This window comes from Equus quagga, chromosome 10, assembly GCF_021613505.1.
Source record: "Equus quagga isolate Etosha38 chromosome 10, UCLA_HA_Equagga_1.0, whole genome shotgun sequence".
Taxonomy (NCBI): domain Eukaryota; kingdom Metazoa; phylum Chordata; class Mammalia; order Perissodactyla; family Equidae; genus Equus; species Equus quagga.
Genome location: NC_060276.1, coordinates 45,914,236 through 45,938,137, shown reverse-complemented (window position 1 = coordinate 45,938,137; position 23,902 = coordinate 45,914,236). Strand labels below are relative to the sequence as shown.

Sequence of the window (23,902 nt, the reverse complement as noted above, 5' to 3'; positions counted from 1 at the left end):
ATTAGGTAACTCTTTTTGAGAAGCATGTTGTTATTAAACAAGAGATCATTTCTGACTTTTCTTAAGTGCCATGAATGGTTAAATAGTGAAGTGGAAAGTTCTGTATGTTTTTAAAAAAAAATCACTACACTAAAACTTGGATTGCATTCTTACAGGATAAATGTATACTGCACTTTAAAAAAAATACATAATGTAAATCTTAAGACTTGCATGTAGTTTATTTCTGATAGTCATTTGATTGCTTTTTAAGACAAAAAAAAATCTAGAAAGCAAAGCATTTCTTCAGATCCTTCATTTTTGTGCAGCACTTTAGTCTTACAGTTGAAGGTGAATTTCAGAACAAAGATTTTGACTCGGCAACAATTATTGACTTATGATGCAAGCTATTAATGGAGCCAAGACTCACTGAAAGTCACACTCTAGGGACACTTCTTGCAATATTTCACTTATTATGGCTTGATTATATATGCTTTCACATGACAATATTGATTAAACAGTGAAGATTTATTCTCTGTCATCATTGGAGTTAAGCAGTCATAGTTAAGAGGAAGTGGGGCATGCACAAGATGTAATGTGATGCTTTGCCTCATGTTTATTTCTATTTTAAGCTTCAATGACCTAAACTAGAGTGTTTTGCAAGAAATTTTACATGTAATTTAGAATGAGTGTCTTCATGTTTGAGTATTGAGAAAAGATTAGGGTATGAGTGAGTAATTGCTCCTCAATGTATATTTAAACATAGCCAAAAGTAGGAGTCTTATCATAGAAATTATTTCATAGACGTAATAGCATGAGCATAAGATGCCTGCATTGTATTCTTTACTTTTGGATTAATCTTTTTTTTTTTTTTGGGCTCATGAGATGGCTTCAAAACAAAAGGCACAACCTAAACCCTTTTATGTATTTTGAGTACCTTTCTTCTGAACTGGGTCTTTTAGTCCTCTGGTTAGAGGATAAAACTTATTTTGCCACAGTGTTAAAAAATCTCGGATTACAGATGTGAAACTAAGGTTATAAAATAATAAACCCACAAACTCTTGTAAATATGGTCAATTGTCCCTTCAATATAGTTGCCCTGGGTGACAGAGGTTTTGTTTGTATTTTGTAATGATGCTGCTACCATTTCTCAAAATGCTTTTGAAATGTTTGGGAACTGTATTCAGAACTAGTTTTTAAGAGACATGAGAAAGCCACTTTCAAGGTCACATTTTGCTTTGAGTCTAGCATATATTTGAGGGCCTACAATGGTAATCAGAGTTTACAGTTTTTGAAAGGGAACGAGTGATTTGAATATATATATTCTACTATATTAACGAATCAATTCAGTCGTGTTATTTTACTTTTATACTTTGTAAATGGAGATAAGTTGGTTACTGGTATATAGTCATTTATCTGTCTGTCTATTCTGTCTATCTATCAATCTATTTAAACAGCTTTATTGAAGCATAATTGAGATATGTGAAGCCACATGTATTTAAAACGTACAGCTTGCTAAGTTTTGCATATGTGTGCGCCCATGAAACCATCACCACAATTAAGATAGTGAACATAGCCATCCCCACCAAAAGAGTTATGCCCCTTGGGAATCCCTCCTTTCTCCCCTCATCCCCATCCTCAAACTAAGAAACGTTTACATTTTCTTCAGTTTTCTGAAAGCGTTTCTACACAATTGATTTTGGTAGAGGACGCCAGTGAAGCCATAGTGTTGGGTCTTGTCTCTCTCTTTTTTTAATCAGTTTTGTGGATCTTCTTAAAGAAACAACTTTTGGTTTTATTGATTTTTCTATATTGTTTTTCTATTTCATTGATTTCCCTTTTGACTTTTGTGATTTCCTTTCTTCTACTTGCTTTGGGTTTCATTGCTTTTCTTTTTCTATTTGCTTAAGGTGGCAGCTAAGGTCATTGATTTGGGAACTCTTATTTTCGACTGTAGACATTTTTGTTATAAATTTTCCCCTAATTACTGCTTTCGTGGCATTCCGCAAATTCTGATATGTTGTGATTTTATTTTCCTTTAGTTCAAAATACTTTCTAATTTCTTTTGCTTTCTTCTTTGACTCATCTGTTATTTAGAAGTATCTTTCTTTCCAAATATTTGGAGAATTTCCAGAAATCTTTTGGTTTCGATTTCTAATGTAATTTCACCGTGGTCAGAGAATTTACTTTGTATGATGTGAATACTTTGAAATTTATTGAGACTTTGTTTTGTGGTAAATATACCACGTGCACTTGAGAAGAATGTGTATTCTGCTGTTGTTGGGTGAAATGTTCTGAAAATGCTGATCTAATCAGGTTAATTGATAATGGTGTTCAAGTCCTCTCTATTCCTGCTGACTTTCTGTCTACTCATTCTATCAGTTATTGAGAGGGGGAATTGAAGTCTCTGACTGCAATTGTGGATTTTTCTGTTTCTCCTTGTGGTTCTATCAGTTTCTGTTTCATGTATTTTGCAGCTCTGTTATTACCGGCATACACATTTAGAATTGTTATATTCTCCTGATTAATTGACCCCTTTATCATTATGATATGACCTTTTTTATCCCTGGTAATATTTTTTACTGTGAAAGCCACTTTGTCTGAAATTAATCTAGCCACTCTAGCCATTGTTTGACTTGTGTTAACCTGGTTTATCTTCTTCTGTCCTTTTGCATAGCATGTCTTGTTTTTCCTCTGGCTGCTTTTAATATTTTCTTTTTATCACTAGTTTTCAGTAATTTGATTAAGATGTGCCTTGGTGTAGTTTTCTTCCTGTTTTTTTGTGCTGGGGTTCTTTGGGTTTTTTGGATCAGTGGGTTTATAGTTTTTTTTTTTTTAAACACATTTGTAACATTTTCGGCCATTGTACCTTTAAATATTTGTTATTCTCCCATTCTCTTTTCTTTGGGTCAGTTGGTCGGTTGAAATTATCCCCCATATTAGTGATGCTCTTTTCATTTTGATTTGTTTCCCTTTCCCTCTGTTTCATTTTGGGTAGTTTCAACAGCATATGTCTACAAGTGCACTAATCTTTCCTACTGCAATGTCTAATTTGCCATGAATCCTATCCAGTGAATTTTTCTGCTCCAACATTGTGTAATTTCCATCTCTAGAGGTTCAATTTGGGTCTTTTCTATATCTACCATGTCTCTACTTAGCTTTTTAAATATATGGAATACAAGTTGAAAATAACTTTTAATATCCTCGTCTGTTAATTTTAATGTCTCTGTCAGTTCTGATTGATTGGTTTCTTTTTCTCTTTATTATGGGTCATATATTTGTGCTTTTTTCCATGCCTGGCAATCTTTGATTAGATGCTGGATTTTGTGAATTCTGCCCTATTAGGTCATGGATATTTTTGGATTCCTATAATTATTCTAGAGCGTTGTTCTGGGATGCAGTTAAGTTACTTGGAAACAAGTTGATCTTTTTGGGTCTTGCTTTTAAGATTTGTTTGGCAAGACAAGGGCAAGGTTTAGTTTAGGGCTAATTATTCCCTTACTACTAAGGCAAGAGCCTTCTGAGAGCTCTACCCAATGCCTCATTAATTATGAGATTTTTCCAGTCTGGCTAGTAGAAACAGGTTTTATTCCCAGCTTTGTGTCAGTGCCAGGCAGTGTCCTCTCTCTAAGCCATTTGAGTGGTTCTTTCTTTCCCCAGCCTAGGGTAGTCTCCTTGCACACAGGCACCAATCAACACTCTGCTGAATATGCAGGGTGGATCTCTGCAGGTCTCCAGAGTTCTCTCTCTGTGTAGCTTTTGCTTTTCTGGCACTCTGCTTTGTGAACTCCAGCAGCCTGGTCTCCCTGGATTCTCAGCTTCTCAACTCAGGTAGACTGCAGAGCTCTGCCTGGGTCCCCTTGCTGAGCCACGACTGGACACTCTGTCAGGGCAGTGTGCTGGGGCAACTTTAGGGCTTGCCTCTTTTGTTTACTGTCTTTCAGGGATCACTGGACTTTGTTGCCTAATGTCCAGCATCTTGAAAACTATTGTTTGAAATATTTATGTTTGGTTTTTTTTTGGTTGTTTCAGGCGGGGTGGTAAATCTGGGCAGAAGTGGAAGTCCTAAACACATTTTTTAAAAAAAACAATTTGACATAACTAATTAAGGTGATTGAGATTTTTATGGTTCTCTTTTGCTATCTCTTGCACCCCACCTTCCTGCACCAGCACCTGGTCAGTCTTGGCTGAACGTTAACCAACCCCCTGCAACGTTTTTACATAGTCTCTAGGTATAATCTCTTGGATTTAGGTTGAAATTGCCTACTTAACGATTATCTTAACGTCAATCTAACAGTCTCCCTTTATTTTGGTCAATAGTTATTTGGCAATTCCTTCCTCTACTGAACTTGGTTAGTTCATAAAAATTGCGTACATATAACTTCTTCCAGTTTCCAAACATTTTCCCTCCTAACGTTCTCCTCCTGGTCATGTGATATCTCTGTTCCTTTCTAGTTGTTTATTACAACACACTTTCCAGCGTGGGTCAGAATTTCATCCTTCCGGGTTCACGTATCAAAGTCTCCAGCTCAAGCATATATCATATTTTTACTAGAAATATAGCAGAGAAACAGAGTTTTAGTGCTAACGAGAACCTTTCAGTTTGTCACTTATGCTTGAAGAGATAGTGAGAGCATACTTCTCATCCTCTCTCCAGTAAGCAGCCATCTAGGTTTTGCCTTGTCGTGCCATATTTAAGATACTTATTTTCATTCTTGATTATTGTAAAAATTTAGATAAAAGCTTTTTAGAATATCTTAAATGCATAATATACTTTAGGGATTCTTTTATTGGTATAACCTTGTATATTCTTTAAGGTGGAACATTTTCATTGGTCCTGCTGGCAGGGAGAGGGAAGGCAGAAGAAAATCCAAGTCACTGTTCGTGAAGAACTCATGTTACATTTGTGCTGTGCGGTCATATCAACATGGGTTTTGGCAGAAAACTTCCCGTCAATTTGACAGATTTTACTGGTGATAAATGTACTTCTAGAAGGCTTACAGCAAACCACTGAGTTATAAATGGATATTTCTGAAGTAGTCCTTTCTGATTTGTTTCGGTTCCAGGTTTTCCCCTCCTTGAAACCATACCCTATAATGATTTAGTTAAAATATATTGGATGTAGAGACTAGTAGCATGTTAAACATATGACCTCATTTTATACTGGTTTTCCCCTCTTGATTTCATTTAGTAAGACTGTTAAGTTTGTGGTTCTACCTTCTTTCTGGAATTTAAGGGAAGCTTCTGTTTGACAAAGCTAGGTCAAAGAGAATGAATTCGTCATCGTTGGCTGTCTCCAAAGCTTATGCTGAAATCGTCAAGTCCTTGAGTGATTAAGTTAATATACTCATTTTGTATGTTGCTGTAACTAAATTTGGGTAGCTGAAACCAGAAACTGGGAAGGTTTTTAATTTTTGTTTTGTGATTTATTATGTAGGATGGGAGTACCTAATTTTTTCGCATGTATTTAAATAAAGAGAATAAACATTTTTAATGCAAATCCAAGCTAAGACGTCATCTTACAGAAATCATTAACATTTATTTCATGACATTTTCCTTCTCTATTTTTTAAATGCAAATACCATGGGAAAAATCTTCTAGTATATGCTCTTGAGAGTGCGTTTTGTGACTTACTATTTTGTATTTTACAGTTGGTCAGTCAAGTGCTGACTGTTGAACGCCTGAAAAGTTCTGTGTGTTATTGGTGTCAGAAAATAAATTCAACAGCTTTTATACACAAGCTAAGTCAGACAAGCTGAGTTCATGTGAGTGATCTGGAAGGCACGTGACCTTTGTGCTCTCTAGCTCTTGCTTGAATTCTGAAAGTAAACTATGTAAATGATCTATGAATCTATGATGTCAGGTTAAAAACTTTTGTTGGTTTTCAGCCAAGGGAACTATGGAATATGTTGAGATGCCTCCATCTGTACTATGATGGATCACACCATGCCATAGTCCTGTGTTTGCTCATTGCTTTGTGAAGGTGTATTATTAGCTGGCGTGGTGATACTGCATGCTAGTCAGAGAATACTATGAAATGCTTTTGTTTAACCTCTGTGTGCCTTGGTTTTCTAATCAGTAAAGTGGGGATAATAATAATATCTACATTACAGGTTCGTTTTGGGGATTGATTAACTAAACCAAAGCACTAAGAACAGTGCTCGGCACAATGTAGATGCTCCGTGTATCTTAATTAGTAGTACCAATAGTAGTGATCTCTCTTCAGGTCTAATTTTTCTTTGTTTTGTTTTTTTCTTTTTAGTATACAAATGATTAATTAGCACCATTCCTTGTTAGGTATCTACCTCTACAATTTGGCAATTAAAGAGATTCTTGTTCATTTATTCCCTTCGTCCCTCTCCCTGTACCTCTCCCTCCCTCCCCCTCTCTCTTTCTTTTTCCTCCTCTCCTTCCCCTCTCTCCCATTTTCCCTCCCTCCCTTCCTCCCTCCCTTGGATTTCTTGGACTTGTTGCTGTCTAGCTGGAGCAGTAATAGGCTCAGGATTTAAATATTGCTCTGTGAGCTGTGGCCGTTTGATTCAGAGAGAGAATTTGAAGCCATATATCCTAGAAGTGGAAAAGAGATCCAGACATCCCTTTCTTTGGTTTCTAATTTGTGTTTTTATGAAAGTTCAGATGAAATTTTATACTTCCAATGTATTTAAACATTGAGTTTTAAAGCAAACTTCCTATTCTACCACCTAACCAGTAACTAGTCAACTTGGGTGAGGGCAGTGGGGGCAGGTTACTTTCCAAACAAACCCCCATGGCCTCTGAATGTTTGTGTTCCAGAGTTGTGAAAGTGTACTAATGCCTTCTGGAAAGATTCCGCCCCCCCCACCAACATACACACTTTTTGTTGGCCTCATGGGTAGGGATATGGGAAAACCTAATCAGCTAGTCGGGATGGTCAGTGGGAACCATAGAGATTACAGGTATATTTTATAATATCTTTAGGTAAATGTTATGACTGTATTTTGAAGGTTAACTGTTAATTTCACTTTTTTAGGGTGATGTTAATTCTTTGCTAATTTGGATTTTTCTCTGTAGATTTATTTTCTTGGTTTGAAAATTCTTCTATGTTGTTCTCTTTTATTACTAATGTCCTTACGCCCCACCCCCTTGCCCTCTAGCTGAATTGCCTGTGGTATCCCTAAATGCCTATTATATGCTCTTTGTTAAGATCAGTCCCAGTTTTTCTTTGGCTACTGATATTTCTTGAGCTGTCATTGATTTCTTAGTTACTCTTTCTTTGATGTGGGATATTGTTTAAGAGCATTGCCTTTGTAGAATAATAAACCTGGATTATCTCGCTTCCATCTTTTACCAGCTATGAGCCAAGATTAAGTTACATTATATCTATGAGCCTCAGGTTCCCCATCTGTAAAATGGGTATAAAAAATGCAATATACTTTAAGGGTTGTTGCATAAATGAAATCTTAAAATAAATGTAAAAGCACTCAGTATGGTACCTAGAACATAGTTAACCTTAAATAAATGATAATTACAATTATACTTTTGTTGTTGGCATCCATATTATTGCTACCTAGCCCTTCTCCTCTCTTACCATTTCAGTTTTGTGTCCACCAGTGTTCTGTCACAGAGGTTCTGTATGTGATGGACTGCCCAGTGGTGGGAAGGGCTCTTATCAAATCAGAGAGAGATCCTATTTAAATTGAGAAATTACCAGCTTTCAGTAATTCGTTCAGTAAATGAGTGGCTGCTCCAAGGGCCATTAGCTAGGTATTGCATAGTGAGTCTGAGGAATTTTGGTGCTGATCAAGGAAAAAGAGAAGACCATGAGATGGGAATAGTACCCAATGAGCTTTACTCGGGTGACGCTTTGACAGATATGCGTGTTGGGGAAGTCCCTCATAGCCTGCGACTTTCCAGAGACAACAGCAGGGCCCGCTACCCAGAAGAGGAGGAGGGCAAGGGAAGTCCTAGGGGTGAGGAGGATCAGAGAGGGAGCATATGTGTCTAGATGATGTCCCTCAGTGGCACAATGGGGAGTCTTTGGGTCGGAGAGCTCTAAGGGCAGCAGCACTTGGGGTCTTTTATAGCTATAGGGTTTATTTTATCTTTGGCTGGCAGATATTGGGTGCAGTTTCACAGTGTATACAAACCAGGCAGGTTCTAAATGCCTGAAAATCTGCTTATTTGGGCTATATTTAAAACAATTGGATGTGTAGAAATTTGAGTTTGCCACCTGTGGGTTTTTAATGGGTCTTAGCTGCTGTGAAGAAGTAAACAGCATAGGGCCAATATACAGAGGCCATCTTTTTTTTTTTTTTTTGAGGAAGATTAGCCCTGAGCTAACATGTGCCACCAATCCTCCTCCTTTTGCTAAGGAGGATTGGCCCTGAGCTAACATCTGTGCCCATCTTCCTTCACTTTATATGTGGGACGCCTCCTCAGTATGGCTTGATAAGCAGTGTGTAGGTCCATGCCTGGGATCTGAATCGGCGAACCCTGGGCTGCTGAAGCAGAACACATGAACTTAACCACTACGCCACTGGGCCGGTCCCTACAGAGGCCATCTTTTACTCATTTATATAACATACTCCAAACTATTTAAGAGCCAGTTCCTACCTCAGGAAATTCATACTTTATAGTAGAAAATTATATACCATGATAAATGCTATAATCAAGGTTTAAACTAAGACTTTGGGAGTGACATCAAGAGAGATACCCTCCAGGAGTAGAAAAAGACCACTTTTGTGGGGTTTCCAGGTTCTTTGAAGCACACTCTAGCTGCAGAAAGCACTCAGCGTTGTTGGCTGGTGGTGACTGACATCATGCTTCATTAGTTTTTAAGTTTTAAAACTTTGCCACCCCTTCAATATCTATGGCTTACATGCTCATGATGAGTCACTGCGTGGAGCTTTGGGCCTATGTAAAGTCTCTTTTCTGCACTTCATGTGAAAGAAATTGCCTCTCAGCACATTACACTATGGTATTAGTAGGGAGGGAAGAGGTCATTCTAGTGTCTTCCTAAAATAAATGGTCACTATCTCAAAAACTCAGGAAGGTAGTTGTGTACTGTGTGAAATTTGAGATACTCAGAACCCATTGGATATCTGAAAATGGAGAGACGTTTCAACTTGGTAGATCAAGTTTGTACTTAAACTCTTGAGCCAATTCTCTGGAAGTACTCTAGAGGCAATCCTTGTGAAAAGATTTAGACCCAGGCCAATTTTTTTAATGGAAGGAATATATTGCCCTCTGTTTCCCAGTTCAGACACCCCAAGAGCTTGATCTCCTCTTGTGTTACTCTCTGAATGCTTAAACTGAATAAGTAGCCAGTTGTCTCTCTTCTGTTCCCTTATGTACCATTGCGAGTGTAGCTGCCCCTGTCTGCAGAAAGGAAAAACCAAGTTTTTGATATCCTGAGTTAAAATGTGTATTTTCTACAGAAAGTGTTTCAAAGGAGGATGCAGTTGGAAGGCTACCTACTAGTGCTAATGCGAAGGTGTAGTATAGATTAAATAAGTTCGTAAACTGACTTGGGAATTCAACCGTCATGGAGAACTTTGTCTCTATAGCAAAATATCATGGCAGAACTGAGTCTGGGTGGTGCATCAGGGCTGTAAAGGGCCCATATATGTCAAAAACTTCAGTAGTACTGATTATGGCCATTAAATAAGTAATTTTGTTTAAAATCAGTATAACATTATTAGCAAATAGACTGGTACTTGAAGAGAACTCAGTTTAGGAATTTTGTAAAAATCCTGGCTGTGATTCCGGTGCTGGCTCATTAATTTGGTGCTAGAACTCATGACAACACAGTAAGAGAAACTCTATAAATGTTTAAGCACATCTATATTTATATTTCCCTGATCTACTGATTGTAAATCTTTCTGTCAGTTGCATAGTAAAGTTTTTCAACCTTCCTAAACCCTAATTGGCTAAACTGTTATAAAACCAAATTACTCAGCAGTGAGGAAAATAGAAACCTGAACGAATGCTATTAAAATAAGTTCAGAACTTCTCAAATTAGCCTGCATAGCTTAGACTTGCTCTGTTTTATCGAAGAGCACTTCTCATACATACTGTGAGTGTTATTGGCAAGTTTAAGACGGCTGGCACATTATGTGCAGACATGTATATGTATCTGTCATTGGTTTTTAGGAGCCCCCAAGAAAGGATTTGATTTTGCTGATCAGAAGCCTTTGTGGGTGTCAGCAAAGTTAAAGAATTGCAGAAGAGGTTAATAGCCCCTTCGTATTTTCCAGCTTTACGCAAAGTGTGGTCTATATATTGATGGATAGGAGACACCACTGTGTTAAAGTCTAGGTGAAAAGGAAAACAAAAAGCATGTTTTCCACATCAGAATCTTTTGACTGAAAAATTTCTGTGATTTCGCAAAACTGAAAAAAGAAGAAGAAAGTTCGAATCATCCGCTTTGATGTGTACGTGTGTGCGGGCCATTGCGTTAGTTCTTGAGTTACCTGTAACTTTGCAGGCGAGGGGACATACAGTGAGTCATCTTTTATGTTTCACTGATATGGTGATTACACACTACCTGCAAGGCTTCGAAGGCTAAGTACAGGCGCTTGTTGACTTGCCGTCCTTACTCCACCTCAGTTAATTCAAATACATGCAGAGTCCATTGTGGGAAACTGTGTGTTAGAGTAGAAGAAATTTGAGTTCTATCGGAATAAACACTAATACAATTGCTGCTTTGCCTAAAATCATAAAAAAGTCAAAAATTTACAACTACCTGTTACTTTGTTATGATAGTATTTGTAAAACACAGTGACAGAAATGAAATTTTTCTATGTGTTATTTGCACAGAATTTCTATCACTATTTTCAGATGGAATTTCTTATCCAAATTACAGCTAAGTAAAAAACTAACAAACAGTATGGAACAAGAGCTTTAAAAGGAGTTATCACTACTCAGCGTAGAATCTGAAGCTAATGGGGAAAAAAATGAAGCTTACAAAATTTAATAACTTTTTGTTAATCCTGAATTCTTTCAAAGATCCTTCTTAAGTTTCCTGAAATTTTAAAATCATTTTTGCCTAACATATAATCATGTTTTGCTTAAGATTTTATGAAAGTATGTATTATAATATTTAGTTATTTTATTTTATTTATTTATTTTTTTGGTGAGAAAGATTGGCCCTGAGTTAACATCTGTGCCAGTCCTCCTCTATCTGGTATATGGGATGCCACCAGAGCATGGCTGATGAGCGGCGTGTAGGTCCACGCCCAGGATCCACATCCATGAACCCCAGGCCGCCGAAGCAGAGTGCACAAACTCGACCACTATGCCGCCAGGCTGGCCCAGTTTTTAGGTATTTCAAATGTCGTTCCTGTACGAGTCCAAATAAGCTATTTTTGTTTTCTGTGAGGAGAGAGTTGTCCACTTTCACTTTGGAAACCTGTGTTCCAGGAGCCAAACAACTGCCAAACAAATGAACTTTTTAGACCACAACCCGTTCCTCAATTGGGCATTGTTTGTAAACTGAAGAATACCACAGTTAAAAGTACTAATAGTGAAATTAACTTAAATCATTGGTTGCCTTTTATGTATCTTTTTCTACAAAAAGTATGTTATAATAATCCTTATTTACAACTCAGGTATAATTTTCAGTTCTAGGCGATTTATACTCTTGAATCTTTAAAGGAGTGAATCATTTTGTTTTGTCAGATTAATTTTGCAGCTACATCAGAAAACTAAATGATGCGGTTATTTATAAAAGCTACTTCAAGTAGATACATGGCAAGTTATTGTGAGGTGCAGTATCTCCAGAGTGATAATCATAGCTATTTAGAGGTTATTTGTGTGGTATGAAGATAGTAATCACAACAACAGATATTAAATCACTCTATTTAATACAAACAACAATCATATGTCTGGGTACATTGCTTCAATAACAAGCATAATTTTAAACAGAATTATATGTAGGAGCTGCCTTCTCTATTCCTAGTGCTATCATCCTAATCTAAGCTCCTATCACCTCACACCTGGATCTCTCTCTGTCTCTCTCCTCCCTTTGCCATCCCAATTCAGTCAATCATGGCAGGTTGGAGTGCTAACTATGTGCTAGAAACAGTGCAAAAACTGAGGACACAGTGGGGACCAAGAGAGACCTAGTTCTTACTACGTTGAGTTGACAGTATAGCAAGGAAGCCCCACCTTGATAGGGAATTTGATAGTTGGAATGTGTTACAAAAGAGGAAGTTCAGGAACCATGAGAGACTATAACAGGAGCAACTTTAATCTCAGCTGAGACCAGAAAGGATGAGTAGGAGATGGCCAGATGAAGGAGGAGGAGGTATGGAGTGACTGCTCGAAGCAAAGCAAAGCGCATGGAAAGGCTGAGATTGAAAAAGAGCTTGAGCTCTGCTAACCAGGGTTATACTGATGAAGACTCTTTTTTTGGTGAGGAGGATTGGCCCTGAGCTAACATTTGTTGCCAATCTTCCTCTTTTGGCTTGAGGAAGATGGTCCCTGAGCTAACATCTGTGCCAGTCTTCCTCTTCTGTGTACATGGGATGCTGCCATAGCATGGCTTGATGAGCAGTGTGTAGGTCCGTGCCCAGGATCTGAACTGGCAAAACCTGGGGCACCAAAGCGGAGCACGGGAACTTAACCACTACGCCACTGGGCCGGCCCTACTGCTGAAGACTCTTGCAGACAGATTTCAGAATGTGCATAGAGGTTTTAGAGCTTGGATTCTGCTTGGACCTAAATGCTAACCCCAACTCTGTAATTGATTCTCTTTGTGACTTTAGACAAATGACTTAATGACTGCAAACCTTGATTTTCTGAACTATAAAATAGAACAGTAAATTCCTATATGATAGGAGTACTGTGAGGATTTAAATGAGGCAATGCATGGAAAGCTGTTAGCATAGTGCCTGGTACGTAATATTTGGTCAGTAAATGATAACTAGTATTTAAGTAGAGTAGACCAAATTTGCCAATCTCTGCAAGCCATCTGTTTGAGCCTTTGATTCCTTCTCCAATCTAGCCTGAATATTACAGCCTACAACCCTTCTGTGAAATTCTAAAACCTGAAAGCAGAATTTTATCATTTAGCCACAAAACCCGACCTGGCTTGAGGTTGTATGTAGTCTTTATCCTGTTTTATGGAATATTCATGTCTCACTGCTAACCTTGAATGCATTTGATTTTGGGTGCTACCCCAGATCCTGCTGGGTGGATTTTGTAATCTGTGATACACATACCATATTCCTTTCTAAAATATGAAATGCTCTGAATTCCAAAGCACATCTGGCTTTAAGGATTTCAGATAAGAGATTGTGGACCCGTACCACCCAAAGTCATCTTTCTCAAATACTACTTTTTCCATGTCTGTCTCTGAATCAGGAAATCATAAGGACTCTTTCTTTTTAAAAATTCCTATTTATTTATTTAATTGATTTATTTTATTGAGGTAGCATTGGTTTATAAGGGTATGTAAATTTCAGGTGTACATTGTATTTCAATATCTGTGTAGATTACACCGTGTTCACCACCCAAAGGCTAATCACCATCCATCACCACACACATGTCCCTAATCACCACTTTCACCCTCCTCCCTCCCCACCTCCCCTCTGGTAACCACCAGTCTAATCTCTGTCTATGCGTTTGTTGTTGTTTTTATCTTCCACTTAGTGAAATCACATAGTATTTGACATTCTCTGGCTGCCTTATTTCGCTTAGCATGATGCCCTCAAGGTTCACCCATATTGTCGCAAATGGCAAGACTTCGTATTTTTTTTTTATAGCTGAGTAGTATTCCATTGTGTGTATCTACCACATCTTCTCTATCCATTCATCCATTGATGGGCACCTAGGTTGTTTCCATGTCTTGGCTGTTGTGTATAATGCTGCAACGAACATAGGGCTGCAGACATCTTTCCGACTTAGTGTTTTCAAGGACTCTTAACGGTTGTCAGACTTAGTCTACACTACTCCTGTGGTTTTCAAGACTGTCTCTAATCTGTCCCCACCCTACATATTCAAAATTTAATGCCCTTCAACCTGAACCCTTTGTTTCGTAAGGCTGCTTCCCTAAAGTAAATGTTAATCCTGCTCCTTCTGTCTGACATCCTTCTCTTCCCCTCTTTCTGACTATTCAAATCCTACTCAGTAATTTGGGTACAATTCTTTATGGTTTCTTAATGAAGCTATATGTATCTGTTTCTTCTCTGAATTCCTCTTGTATTTAAATTAATTTATTCACCAAATACTTGAGTAGAGATTATGTGCTAGCTACTGTTCTAAGTGTTAGAGGTCCAAAAATGAATAAGACAGGTAAATTAAGGTCTCTGCTGTTAGGGAACTTGTTTTCTAGAAACTAGAACACAAATAAGTAAATCAATAAGTGAACAGGGTAATTTCGGATAGTGGTTAATGCTGTGAAGATAATAAGACGGACATGTGAGAATGCCTAGGGAGGAGGAGGAATCTCAGAATCTCAGAGTTTAGCATTGGATTATCTATTTGTTTTTATGTGGTTAGTTTTCACTCCCTGGTTAGATTATAGATGGCCTAAGGGCAGAATCATATCTTAAACTCTTCTGGGCCATAAATTGCTGGGCATATAATGGGTACTCAAACATATTAACGTTTAGTTGAGACATTTGTCTTTTTGTTTTTAGAGAAGATAAAAACTAATTTATTAAATATTGAGCCCCACTTGGCTAACTCATTGATCTAAGAGTATCTATTGTGTACAAAATACCGTGCTCGGTTTTGAAGCCTTTGTGTTTGTGTAAAGCTAGCTTTCTTTTCATTTGTTGTTTTTTAATCATAGACTAAGAAAGGAGAACTTTCTTCTCCAAACAATTTTCCCGTTTGAAATGGTTTAGTACAAAGCAAATAAACATGATTTCCATAACTGCTGAAGAAGTTGTGGCTCTTAAAAACCTGGATTATTCCTGCAGTTGTTTCTGATTAATTCAGGTAGTAAGTGACTTCTTCCAGTTCATTAGTGTGAACTTTTTTAAGACTGAAGTGGCAAACATAGATTTCCTGGACACTTCACCCGTCGTCCTGAAGCTGAGCGTGCTTGTTACACAGAAGAGACTGCTGGGTTCCCGTATCGTAGTCACCCCTCTTGGCAGTTAAAGATGGAAGTTCATGGCAAGACAATTAATTTAAGATTGAGCATATCTTGTTATGACAGATTTGTGAAACTTTGCCAGTGAAGTAACATAGTCTTTTGCTTCCTGAAGAAAACTGAAGCCCTGTACTGTGATGTCATATTTGATTTCTGGTCGATATACATTTTGTTTATTCTAAATTTGAAAGAGCATCTGGAGAAGAAAAACCCCCAAAGAATTTTTTCTTGTCATAAAAATGCTGGAAGGAATTTTGATTTGTAAGAGCCAGGAACTCTGGTGGGTTCAAATTGGCTTTTGATTTGATGGTCCTTCTGAGATGGTGTCCTTATGGTTAAATAGATAAAAATATTGGTCTATTAAAATGATGAAATGGGGGCCAGCCTGGTGGCACAGCAGTTAAGTTCGCATGTTCCGCGTTGGCAGCCCAGGGTTTGCCGGTTCAGATCCCGGGTGTGGACCTACACATGGCTTATCAAGCCATGCTGTGGCAGGCGTCCCACATATAAAGTAGAGGAAGATGGGCATGGATGTTAGCTTAGGGCCAGTATTCCTTAGCAGAAAGAAGAGGATTGGCAGCAGATGTTAGCTCAGGGCTGATCTTCCTCAAAATAAATAAATAAAAAAGATAAAATGATGAAATGGACCGTTTAAGATGCTAACAGCAGCAAAGTGAGGTAGAGAACCAGAGCTTAATGCCTGTAACTTCATCTCCTCAACTACTAGGCTTTTGCCCTTTGAGGGCAGGGTCCTGTCTCTTTAAATCCCAGTGCCCAGCACACTGCCAATGGATCTGTCATCCATTCATAAGTACTAATGGTGATGGAAGACTCCAGTGCCTAAGATAACATGGGGGTGTCTGAAACTGACCTTTACCGTTAGAAAGGAGGTGAAAGAGTATTTCAGAGCCATTTAAAATACTAGTAGTAATAGTTCAATGACTTTGAAAGCCAAAATTTGTTTTCCTCCTGTCATCTTAGAATCAAACCTCTACCTTGATCCAAGTTCTAAAAATCAGATTATATATAGCTTTTTTGGTGAAATAAACACAACTGAGAGGTACTCAACAACAACAAAATCCATGTAATAAAGTATTGGAATGCCTGAACGGAATGTTCAGCTTGGTTACCAGGTGACGGAATGGCCTTCAGTTGTCTTGCTTGGTCTTACTGGTCTGTAAAGTTCAGGGTGAGTACAGGATCTGAGGAGCCGGAAGACGGGCCTTTTAAGTGTGACTGTTTTCTTCTGTGCCGGCTGCTGATCGAGGTATTGGGCCGGGAGGTCGTCCAGAGATTTCAAACCTGGGTCAGCGGTTGATACGGATGGCTTTACTTAAGGGCCCTTCTAACGTGGAAAGTATATGGAGGTTCTGTGAGGGTACTATCCCATCAGAGCTCGCAGAATTTCTCTATTGTGATAGTTCTTTCATTCCTCTCATCTTCAACTAGACTGCGACCTCCATAAAGGAAGAGCGTGTACTTATCTTGTTTACGATTGTACTCCTAGGGCTCAGCACTGAACAGCTGCATAGTAGCTGCTCAAATATTTGTTCAGTTGAATTGAACATGGTTTTTGTGTGTGTGTAATATTGCCCCTGCCCTTCTTAGAAACCAAGAAACTGAAAGCTGGGTAAATAATTGAACTTTCATCTTTATTGTGATGGCCAACTTTGTTTTCTCTAAAAGAGAAGAAAATAGTCAAATAGTGTGACTAAGTTTTTGAGTTGGTGGTGAAACTTTTAAATTATATGCAATTTAGTTGTCCAATTTCTGTGGTACTTGGGTAATTGCACGATGTTTTTAAGACATTGTATAACTATGTAACATTAGCCATAAGAGAGTTGAATCTTTACATCTTGCTCTTTTTGTTAATTTCTGCCTGATTGAGAAAATTAAAACTTAATTTTCTTGCAATAAGGACTTCTGCATTTCAATCAGAAATTCAGCATTAACGTTTATAAGTAAATCAGCCATCTCTCTTTTTCTTAAGGGGTTGAGATTCCAGAGTGATACTTTTATAATTATGCAATACTCATATAATATTACACTAAGTTATATTTAATATAACTGATCATAAATGGAGTTTAATAAACTCTGATTGCTTGACTAATACACAAGCTTATTGCTTTTCCAGAGTTGATTTTAATGAAAATATATGGTCAGTGTACTTATTTGTGCAATATGCCCTCATCCTAATGACCATTATCGTTAGAATTACACAATAAAGACGTACTAAAATGACTTTAACCAGTGCTTTTAATTCGGGGGTGTGACTCTAATAAAGATTCTTTTTGGTCATGTTTAAATTGTTTATTTTTTTAACTCTGTGGTAGCTCTATAGTCTGTACACAGGAGTGAAATCCGGAATTTCTACTTGCATGTGGTGTGAGAGAGAGACCTATGCATCTCTATAAATTACATTCAGAGAAAATTTGAGAGCTTGGCCCTGTAGAACATCATTATAAATGAGAATATATTTTAATACAACCATTTTAAAATCTGTTTTAAAGGTCAGGTCATATAAAAATGACTGTGGTATAATCTTGTCAAAGAAACAGCTCTTTATAGCTCTCTGAACTATTTTCTTGTAGGTGTTGTCTTTGTTACTGTTCTTAACTCCTTTATATCTTTCTTTTTTGACTAATATTTAAAGACAGTTATGTGGCAGAAATAATTTATTTTTGATTGCAGGTAGTTTAATTGTACCTTATGCAATAATTTCAATGTATGTTTAATGTACAGTGACCAAAAGTCACCCCTTCTGAAACTCAAACTCTTCAAATCTCCTTAAGTATTTTCATTTTCAGTAGATCACATTTGTGTCTTTTTTTCTGAACAGTTATAAAGAAGAATTCTAAGTAATGGTATCAAGAAGATAGTTATGAAAGCAGATGAGGGAAAGCTATGAGAAAAATATCCATATTTGTTTAATGTTCATGGTTTTACGGGATACACACTGTGTAGCTGAATGCAACTTGTAAATCAAGAAATCAGAAGCAGAGTGTTTTTCGTTATGATACTCTATCACAAGTAATTGGGATAATTTTTTACGTGAATATAATTTTCTATGTGCCTTAGGGTACTCTATCATTCTTGAAGATGCCTGTTTGGATAAAAAAGAAAAAAACTTTAAGAAAACACTAAACACAGCATAATCCTCCTCTAGTGTTATTTTTGACCAAGACTTCACATTTGGTTTATCAATAACCAAACTGTAAACTCGAGGGAAGCTCTAGAAATAGGAATGTGTCTAGCTAGATGGGCATTCCAGATAGAGAGAACAGTGGGTGCACAAACAGGACATAATGGGGCGTGCATGGGAAAAGGATTTCCATTGTTGTCTTCTCTAGCATTTGGATCACAAGGGAAGGAGGAGTAGGTAGCCTAGGGCTGAATCCTACAGGGCTTTGAATACCATATGAAGGATATTAGTCTTTATTCAGTAGGTTGTCAGGCGCCATGAATATGAACGGGCATGTGATAGTCATTTCTAATGTTTATTATGCGTCCATGTGCCAGGCACTGCTCTAGGCATTCGGGCTACATCCCTAAACCGCATAGACACAAACTCTGTTGCCATGGAGCTCATATTTTGGTGGGAGAAACAGACAATAATAATAATAATAAAGTAAATTATAGACTATGTTAGATGTGATAAATTCTATTGAAGAAAGGAAAAGTAGAGCATGGTAAAGCAGATCAGGAGTGCATGGAGGAGGTGAGTGTTTCCATTTAAATAGGATGCACAGAGTAGGCCTCACTGAGCAAAAACTCAAAGGGAGAGGATGATGGAGTAAGGGATATGGATAATGGAAACGAGCATTCCAGGCAGAGGGAAGGGCCAGTGCCTGTGTCTGATTGGCTTATTGAGGAACAGTGGGGTGGTCAGTATGACTGGAGCTGTGTGAATGAAAGGGACACTAGTAGGAGATGAGGTCAAAGGGTTATGGAGAGTGTGCAGATCAATAAGGCCTTGTAGGCCATTGTAAGGATTTTGACTTTCACTCAGAGTGAAAATAGCCATTGGAAAGTTTTGAGCAGAGGAGTAACATGATCTAACTTCAGTTTTAACAGTATCACTTTATCTGATGTGTTTAACTGTAGGAGGGTAAAGGTGGAAGCAGACAGGCAGGTTAGGAGGTTAGTACGGAAATCTAGGTAAGAGGTGATGGTGGTTTGAACCAGATGTTTGCTTTAAAATGACGACTTTAGCAATAGAATGGAAGCAGAGGTAATTATTAGGAGGCTTTTTGCTGGCAATCAGAATCTAAACTGGGATATTGTGTGTGAGAATGAAGACAGAACTGCAGAAAGATTGCCATGGAACTGGACAACTGCTTGGCTGTTGGGAATGAAAGAGAGGGAGGGGACCAAGGTGAAACGGAAGTCTTAAAACTGGATAAATGGGATGCAGATGGTACCATTAACATAAATGGTACCCTCCTTTCTGAAAGTCTGTCCTGACCCTCTGAGACATTTTGCCCCCTTTGTGTCATGAAGTGTTTCCATTTGGTTATTAATTGTATACCCATTTTTTCCCTCCTGCTACCCACCTAAGAAAGTTGAGAAAAGAAGTCTGACTCTTAGAATTGTCGCAATATTAAGGTATAATTAGGAAGGTAAAATTTAAGAATTATGAAAGACTGGAGAATCCAAATTTGTATATAGTTTGTATATGGAGAATAACTAATGAATTAGCCAGTCAAAGAACACAGAGTATATTGGTCAAAGTGAGTTCGGTAGATGACGTGTACGATGCATTGGGGAAGGAATGAATGCCAGGGGAATGCTCTTTGGGATCTTGGCCTCCTGGGTAATGATGGCAAAAGGCAGTTGCCCGAGGAAAATGAAACTGATGGGGCTTGGGGGTATCCGTGAATTTGAGATTACCACAACTGTTTCAATTTGGTAATTCGACCCTAATATCCTACAGCTTGATTATACCAACTGAAAAGGCTGTATGTTGACTAAGAGTTAGCATCTAGTGATAAGCAGATCTGTGGTTCTTGGGCAGGTCAGTTAGCCTCCTCAAGCTTCGGTTGCATCATTTGTAAAATGAGAAGTTTTGACCAGATTATCTCAAATTCCATCTAACTTTAATGGTCTCTAACTCCATACTGTGTGATTTGATATGGACAAAAAATATGTTAACTTAAAAAAAAAAAAGAGTTGGGGTGGAGGAAGAGAACTCAAGTCTCTTGCCATAAGACAAGGTAGAAATATTGCTAGCAATCCTTTTCTTCTTGTTTCTGTCCCCCACGATTAAACTGTCAACATGTATTCAATTGAGATACAGATTTAAGGCATTCCAGACATATGTGTACCTTAACTTAGAGACTTTGACTAAATCAAATTGTATTTCCCCCTAATTGACATTCTCGCTTTGAAGATATAGATGTGTTTCCAATCTTGAGGTTATAACCCTGAAGGATAGGAAGAAAACATAAGCAGGAGTTGCTTGAAGAACTGTGTAACCTGTCTAATAACCACACAGGTGGACAGGTACCTATCCAGATGGTAGCAGGGTAGTTGAGGCACATTGAGACCGACATTTCTCACTCTGATTTCACTTTACAGGAAATCATGAAGCTTGTCATTGTGCATGAAACAGTTTTCTGTCATCCAGTGGGAAAATTAAAGAGCAAATCCCGGGTAGAGATACTCCTAGGGTGAATTGATCTCTCTTGCAATGGCTTCAGTTCTGATATAAATAATCCCCCTTCTTTTCTTTTTCCTAGGCAGTAAAGATTGATTGGGGTTTGTGTAAGCAGGATGTGATGAAGACGTAGTACAAAGATGTAGAAGTCTAGATCCCTGAGGGAGTTGATGGATTAAAAGTAGAAAAAGAACTAGACATATAATAGTGTGTCTGTCCCAGCTCATCCAGGGGAGGGGCTCTTTAACAGCACTTCGTTGGTGGTATTTGAACATCATTTCCTGAGATCTGAGACCAAATAATTCTCACTTTTTTAAAGCTCATGGAATTCTCCTCGCCAGTGAGAAGACCATATTTTTCTTAGTAAAAAAGGATGTAACCATGCATGACCAAGTTGATGCATGTTATTCAGCTTCTGTTGTAAGAAATAAATTTACAGGATGTGGCTGGAGGGTTAATTTCAATTCCTAACGGGCGATTTTTAAAAATCTGGTTCTTTCCTAATCAAGTGTCTTAATTCGTACTTCGACATATTTATAATATAATAATAACTGCCCTTTGTGCTGATGGTATGTTCTTGTAAGATCCTAAAGTATCATCTGAATCATGGAGGATTACTAAATTATTAGATATGACTTTGCTTCCTTTACTTTAGTACTGCTTTATTGCTTTAGTATTGCTGTACTCTTAATTCTTCAAATAGCGGTGCCCATATTTGTTACGTGGTAGTTTTTATTAACCACTGCATTTTAACTAGAATACACCCTTGCCAATGAGTCTCAGCATTAGACGTAGAAAACCACATGTGAAAAAAAAGTGTTGATGTTTTTGAGAAAGGGGCATATGTTAACAAAATCATGAGTTCAATTTTATCTAGAATATTTATAAAGGTGTCCTTTAAATATCAATCAGATGTAACTGACGTGACATTTTTCCTCTTGTTCGTGTTTTTCTAAATCTGTGTATCTTAAAAACATGATTTATTCATTCTAAAATTTTGAAAAAACTTGAACGGGCGTTGGACTTCACTGTGTCTTTGCTCGTGTTGGAGCACTGTGTAGTGATGTCTGATCCAAATCTGACTTTGGGACCTTGGCACTCATCTTCTAAAGCAAATAGACACCCCCCACCAAACCTTCATTTTTAATCCTTAAAAAGTTGTTTTTTTCATTTTGTAAAGAAGTGCTTATTTCTATATTTAAACTTTCTAATTCTTTTTAACTGGTTGATAAAATAAAAAATGAGAATCCTTCAATTATTATTTTCTTGTTTGATCTATGAATTTCTCTTATCTGACAGGTATTTCTTTTCTTTTTTCCTTTTGGTTTTAATAGAACATTCAAATAAAAACTTTGGCAGATGATGTGGTAAGGTGGTCTTAGTAGCATGGAATTACATTATTATGCATGTTGCTTTTTCATTAAAGTGATGGACATTAAGGCATTGATATATGCAAGACATAAAATGTCTGCGTGTTTACAAAGTACAGGAGAATGGAAGAATTGTCAATAGAATGACTTTTCTTTTTTGGAATATTCACATAAACAATTGTATAAGAACTCATCAAAATTTTGATATATCATCCTGATATATACCTTAACCAGACTTTTTTTGTCTCTATGTAAATCTCACTGGAAAACAGATGTTTCCTTTTCTGATAGCCAAGTAAATTGACTATGAATATTTTAAAGGTTAGCATTAATACTACAGGAAATTATTTTAAAATAGAAAGGAAGTTAAGTTCATTATGTTAGTCAGATATGTACTATTAAATTCAAAATCCTTCAATATTTTTGAGCTGAGTCTAGCATAGTAAAACTTGTTAAAAGTTATGGGCTTAAAATTTAAATATGCCCTTTTATAGCTAAACCTTTAAGAAATGGTATTTTAAGCAGTGTCACTTTTTTCTTTGTGAAATTACCTATCTACAAATAATGTAAAATATTGTTAGTGATTTAAAGAAGTGACAGTATGTGGCTTAACTTCATTTTCTTATCAAGATATAGCTGAAAGCGAAAGCCAATTTTCTAGATAGAAATGAAGGGCATAGTGGAAGATCAAATCTTTATGTAAATAATGCTGCTCAGTAAAAAAGCCGGCACTGCGGAAGTAAATATTAAGTGATATGAAGGGAAGAGAACAGAGATAGGTTGATTTGATAGTTGATTGCATATTTAAATGCTTTTATGTCCATCAAATCTTTTAGTGAAATTTGACTGTTGGGTATGTATTCAGCTTATTTGGGATTGCTTAATTTTTTTTTTCGAGTTGTTTGAAGATATACTACATATCTAAAGCAAGTTAATTTTCCTCAAAGAGTTAAAAAGAAAATTTAAAAATATAGTTCAAGATGATTCAAAGTAATGAATCTTAATGTGAACACGGGTATGAACCAGGGACTCATGAATTTAGCTAGTCATTTTTTCTGTAAAATAAGAGAGTTGGTCTAGATGATTTTTCAAGTTTCTTCCCAGCTCTAAAATATTATGATTTATATAATCTCTTTGTAAGCAACCACGTACTAAAATCATTTTTGTAATCCTAAATAAGCTGCTTAAAACTGATCATGTTTCTTTCAAAGTACACCTTTTGATAAAAAAAAAAGTGTTCTTTGAAGCAAAACAAAAAGTATGTTTTCTCAGTGGGGGTCAAGGGAATGTTACATAAGCTGTGGTAATAACTTCTGTGATGCTTTTTGTATTGTTGAAGTGATTATGAGGCCTGAGTAACATGGCAGTGAGGATGCACTGTCCTCATTTCTAACACATCTGCTTGTTTAACATGACCGGACGGTATGCATGTGCTTCCTAACAGAATGCAGAATAAAACTGAGTTGCATTCAGTTTTATGATCATTACTAATTTTGGATGTCTGATGTTTTGTGGTTTAAAACAGGATGCCTGTTTCCATGAAACTGGAGTGGTTAACTCACTTTATGCAAAATAGCAAGCTAATTATTAGAGATTGTACATGGAATCCATGATTCAGAGTCAATATCCATAAACCAGCAAGTTCTTCATCATAGTAGATATAGGAATAAGATATTTCTGTTTGTTATATTTTCAGTAAATGGAAAAGGTGATGTTTTTAATTTTATTTTGCTGCCTTAATGGTCCCACTTTTTAGGGAAGAGAAAGGTGGGGGAAATAATAATGATAGTTGTAGTAACAACAATAGTAATAATAAAG

At 37.1% G+C, this 23,902-nt stretch overlaps 1 protein-coding gene across 3 annotated transcripts in view; it reads left to right on the top strand.

Moving 5' to 3' along the window:
• DIAPH2 (diaphanous related formin 2) overlaps positions 1–23,902 on the top strand; it is an 817,147-nt gene that overhangs the window by 32,202 nt on the left and 761,043 nt on the right. For 2 of the 3 annotated variants that reach the window (XM_046673033.1, XM_046673032.1), the window contains exon 2: positions 22,049–22,081. The exons of the other annotated variant lie outside the window; for it this stretch is intronic. In XM_046673033.1, the coding sequence (XP_046528989.1) occupies positions 22,049–22,081 (33 nt within the window). The remainder of the gene's footprint in view (positions 1–22,048; positions 22,082–23,902) is intronic. 3 annotated transcript variants of the gene reach the window in all.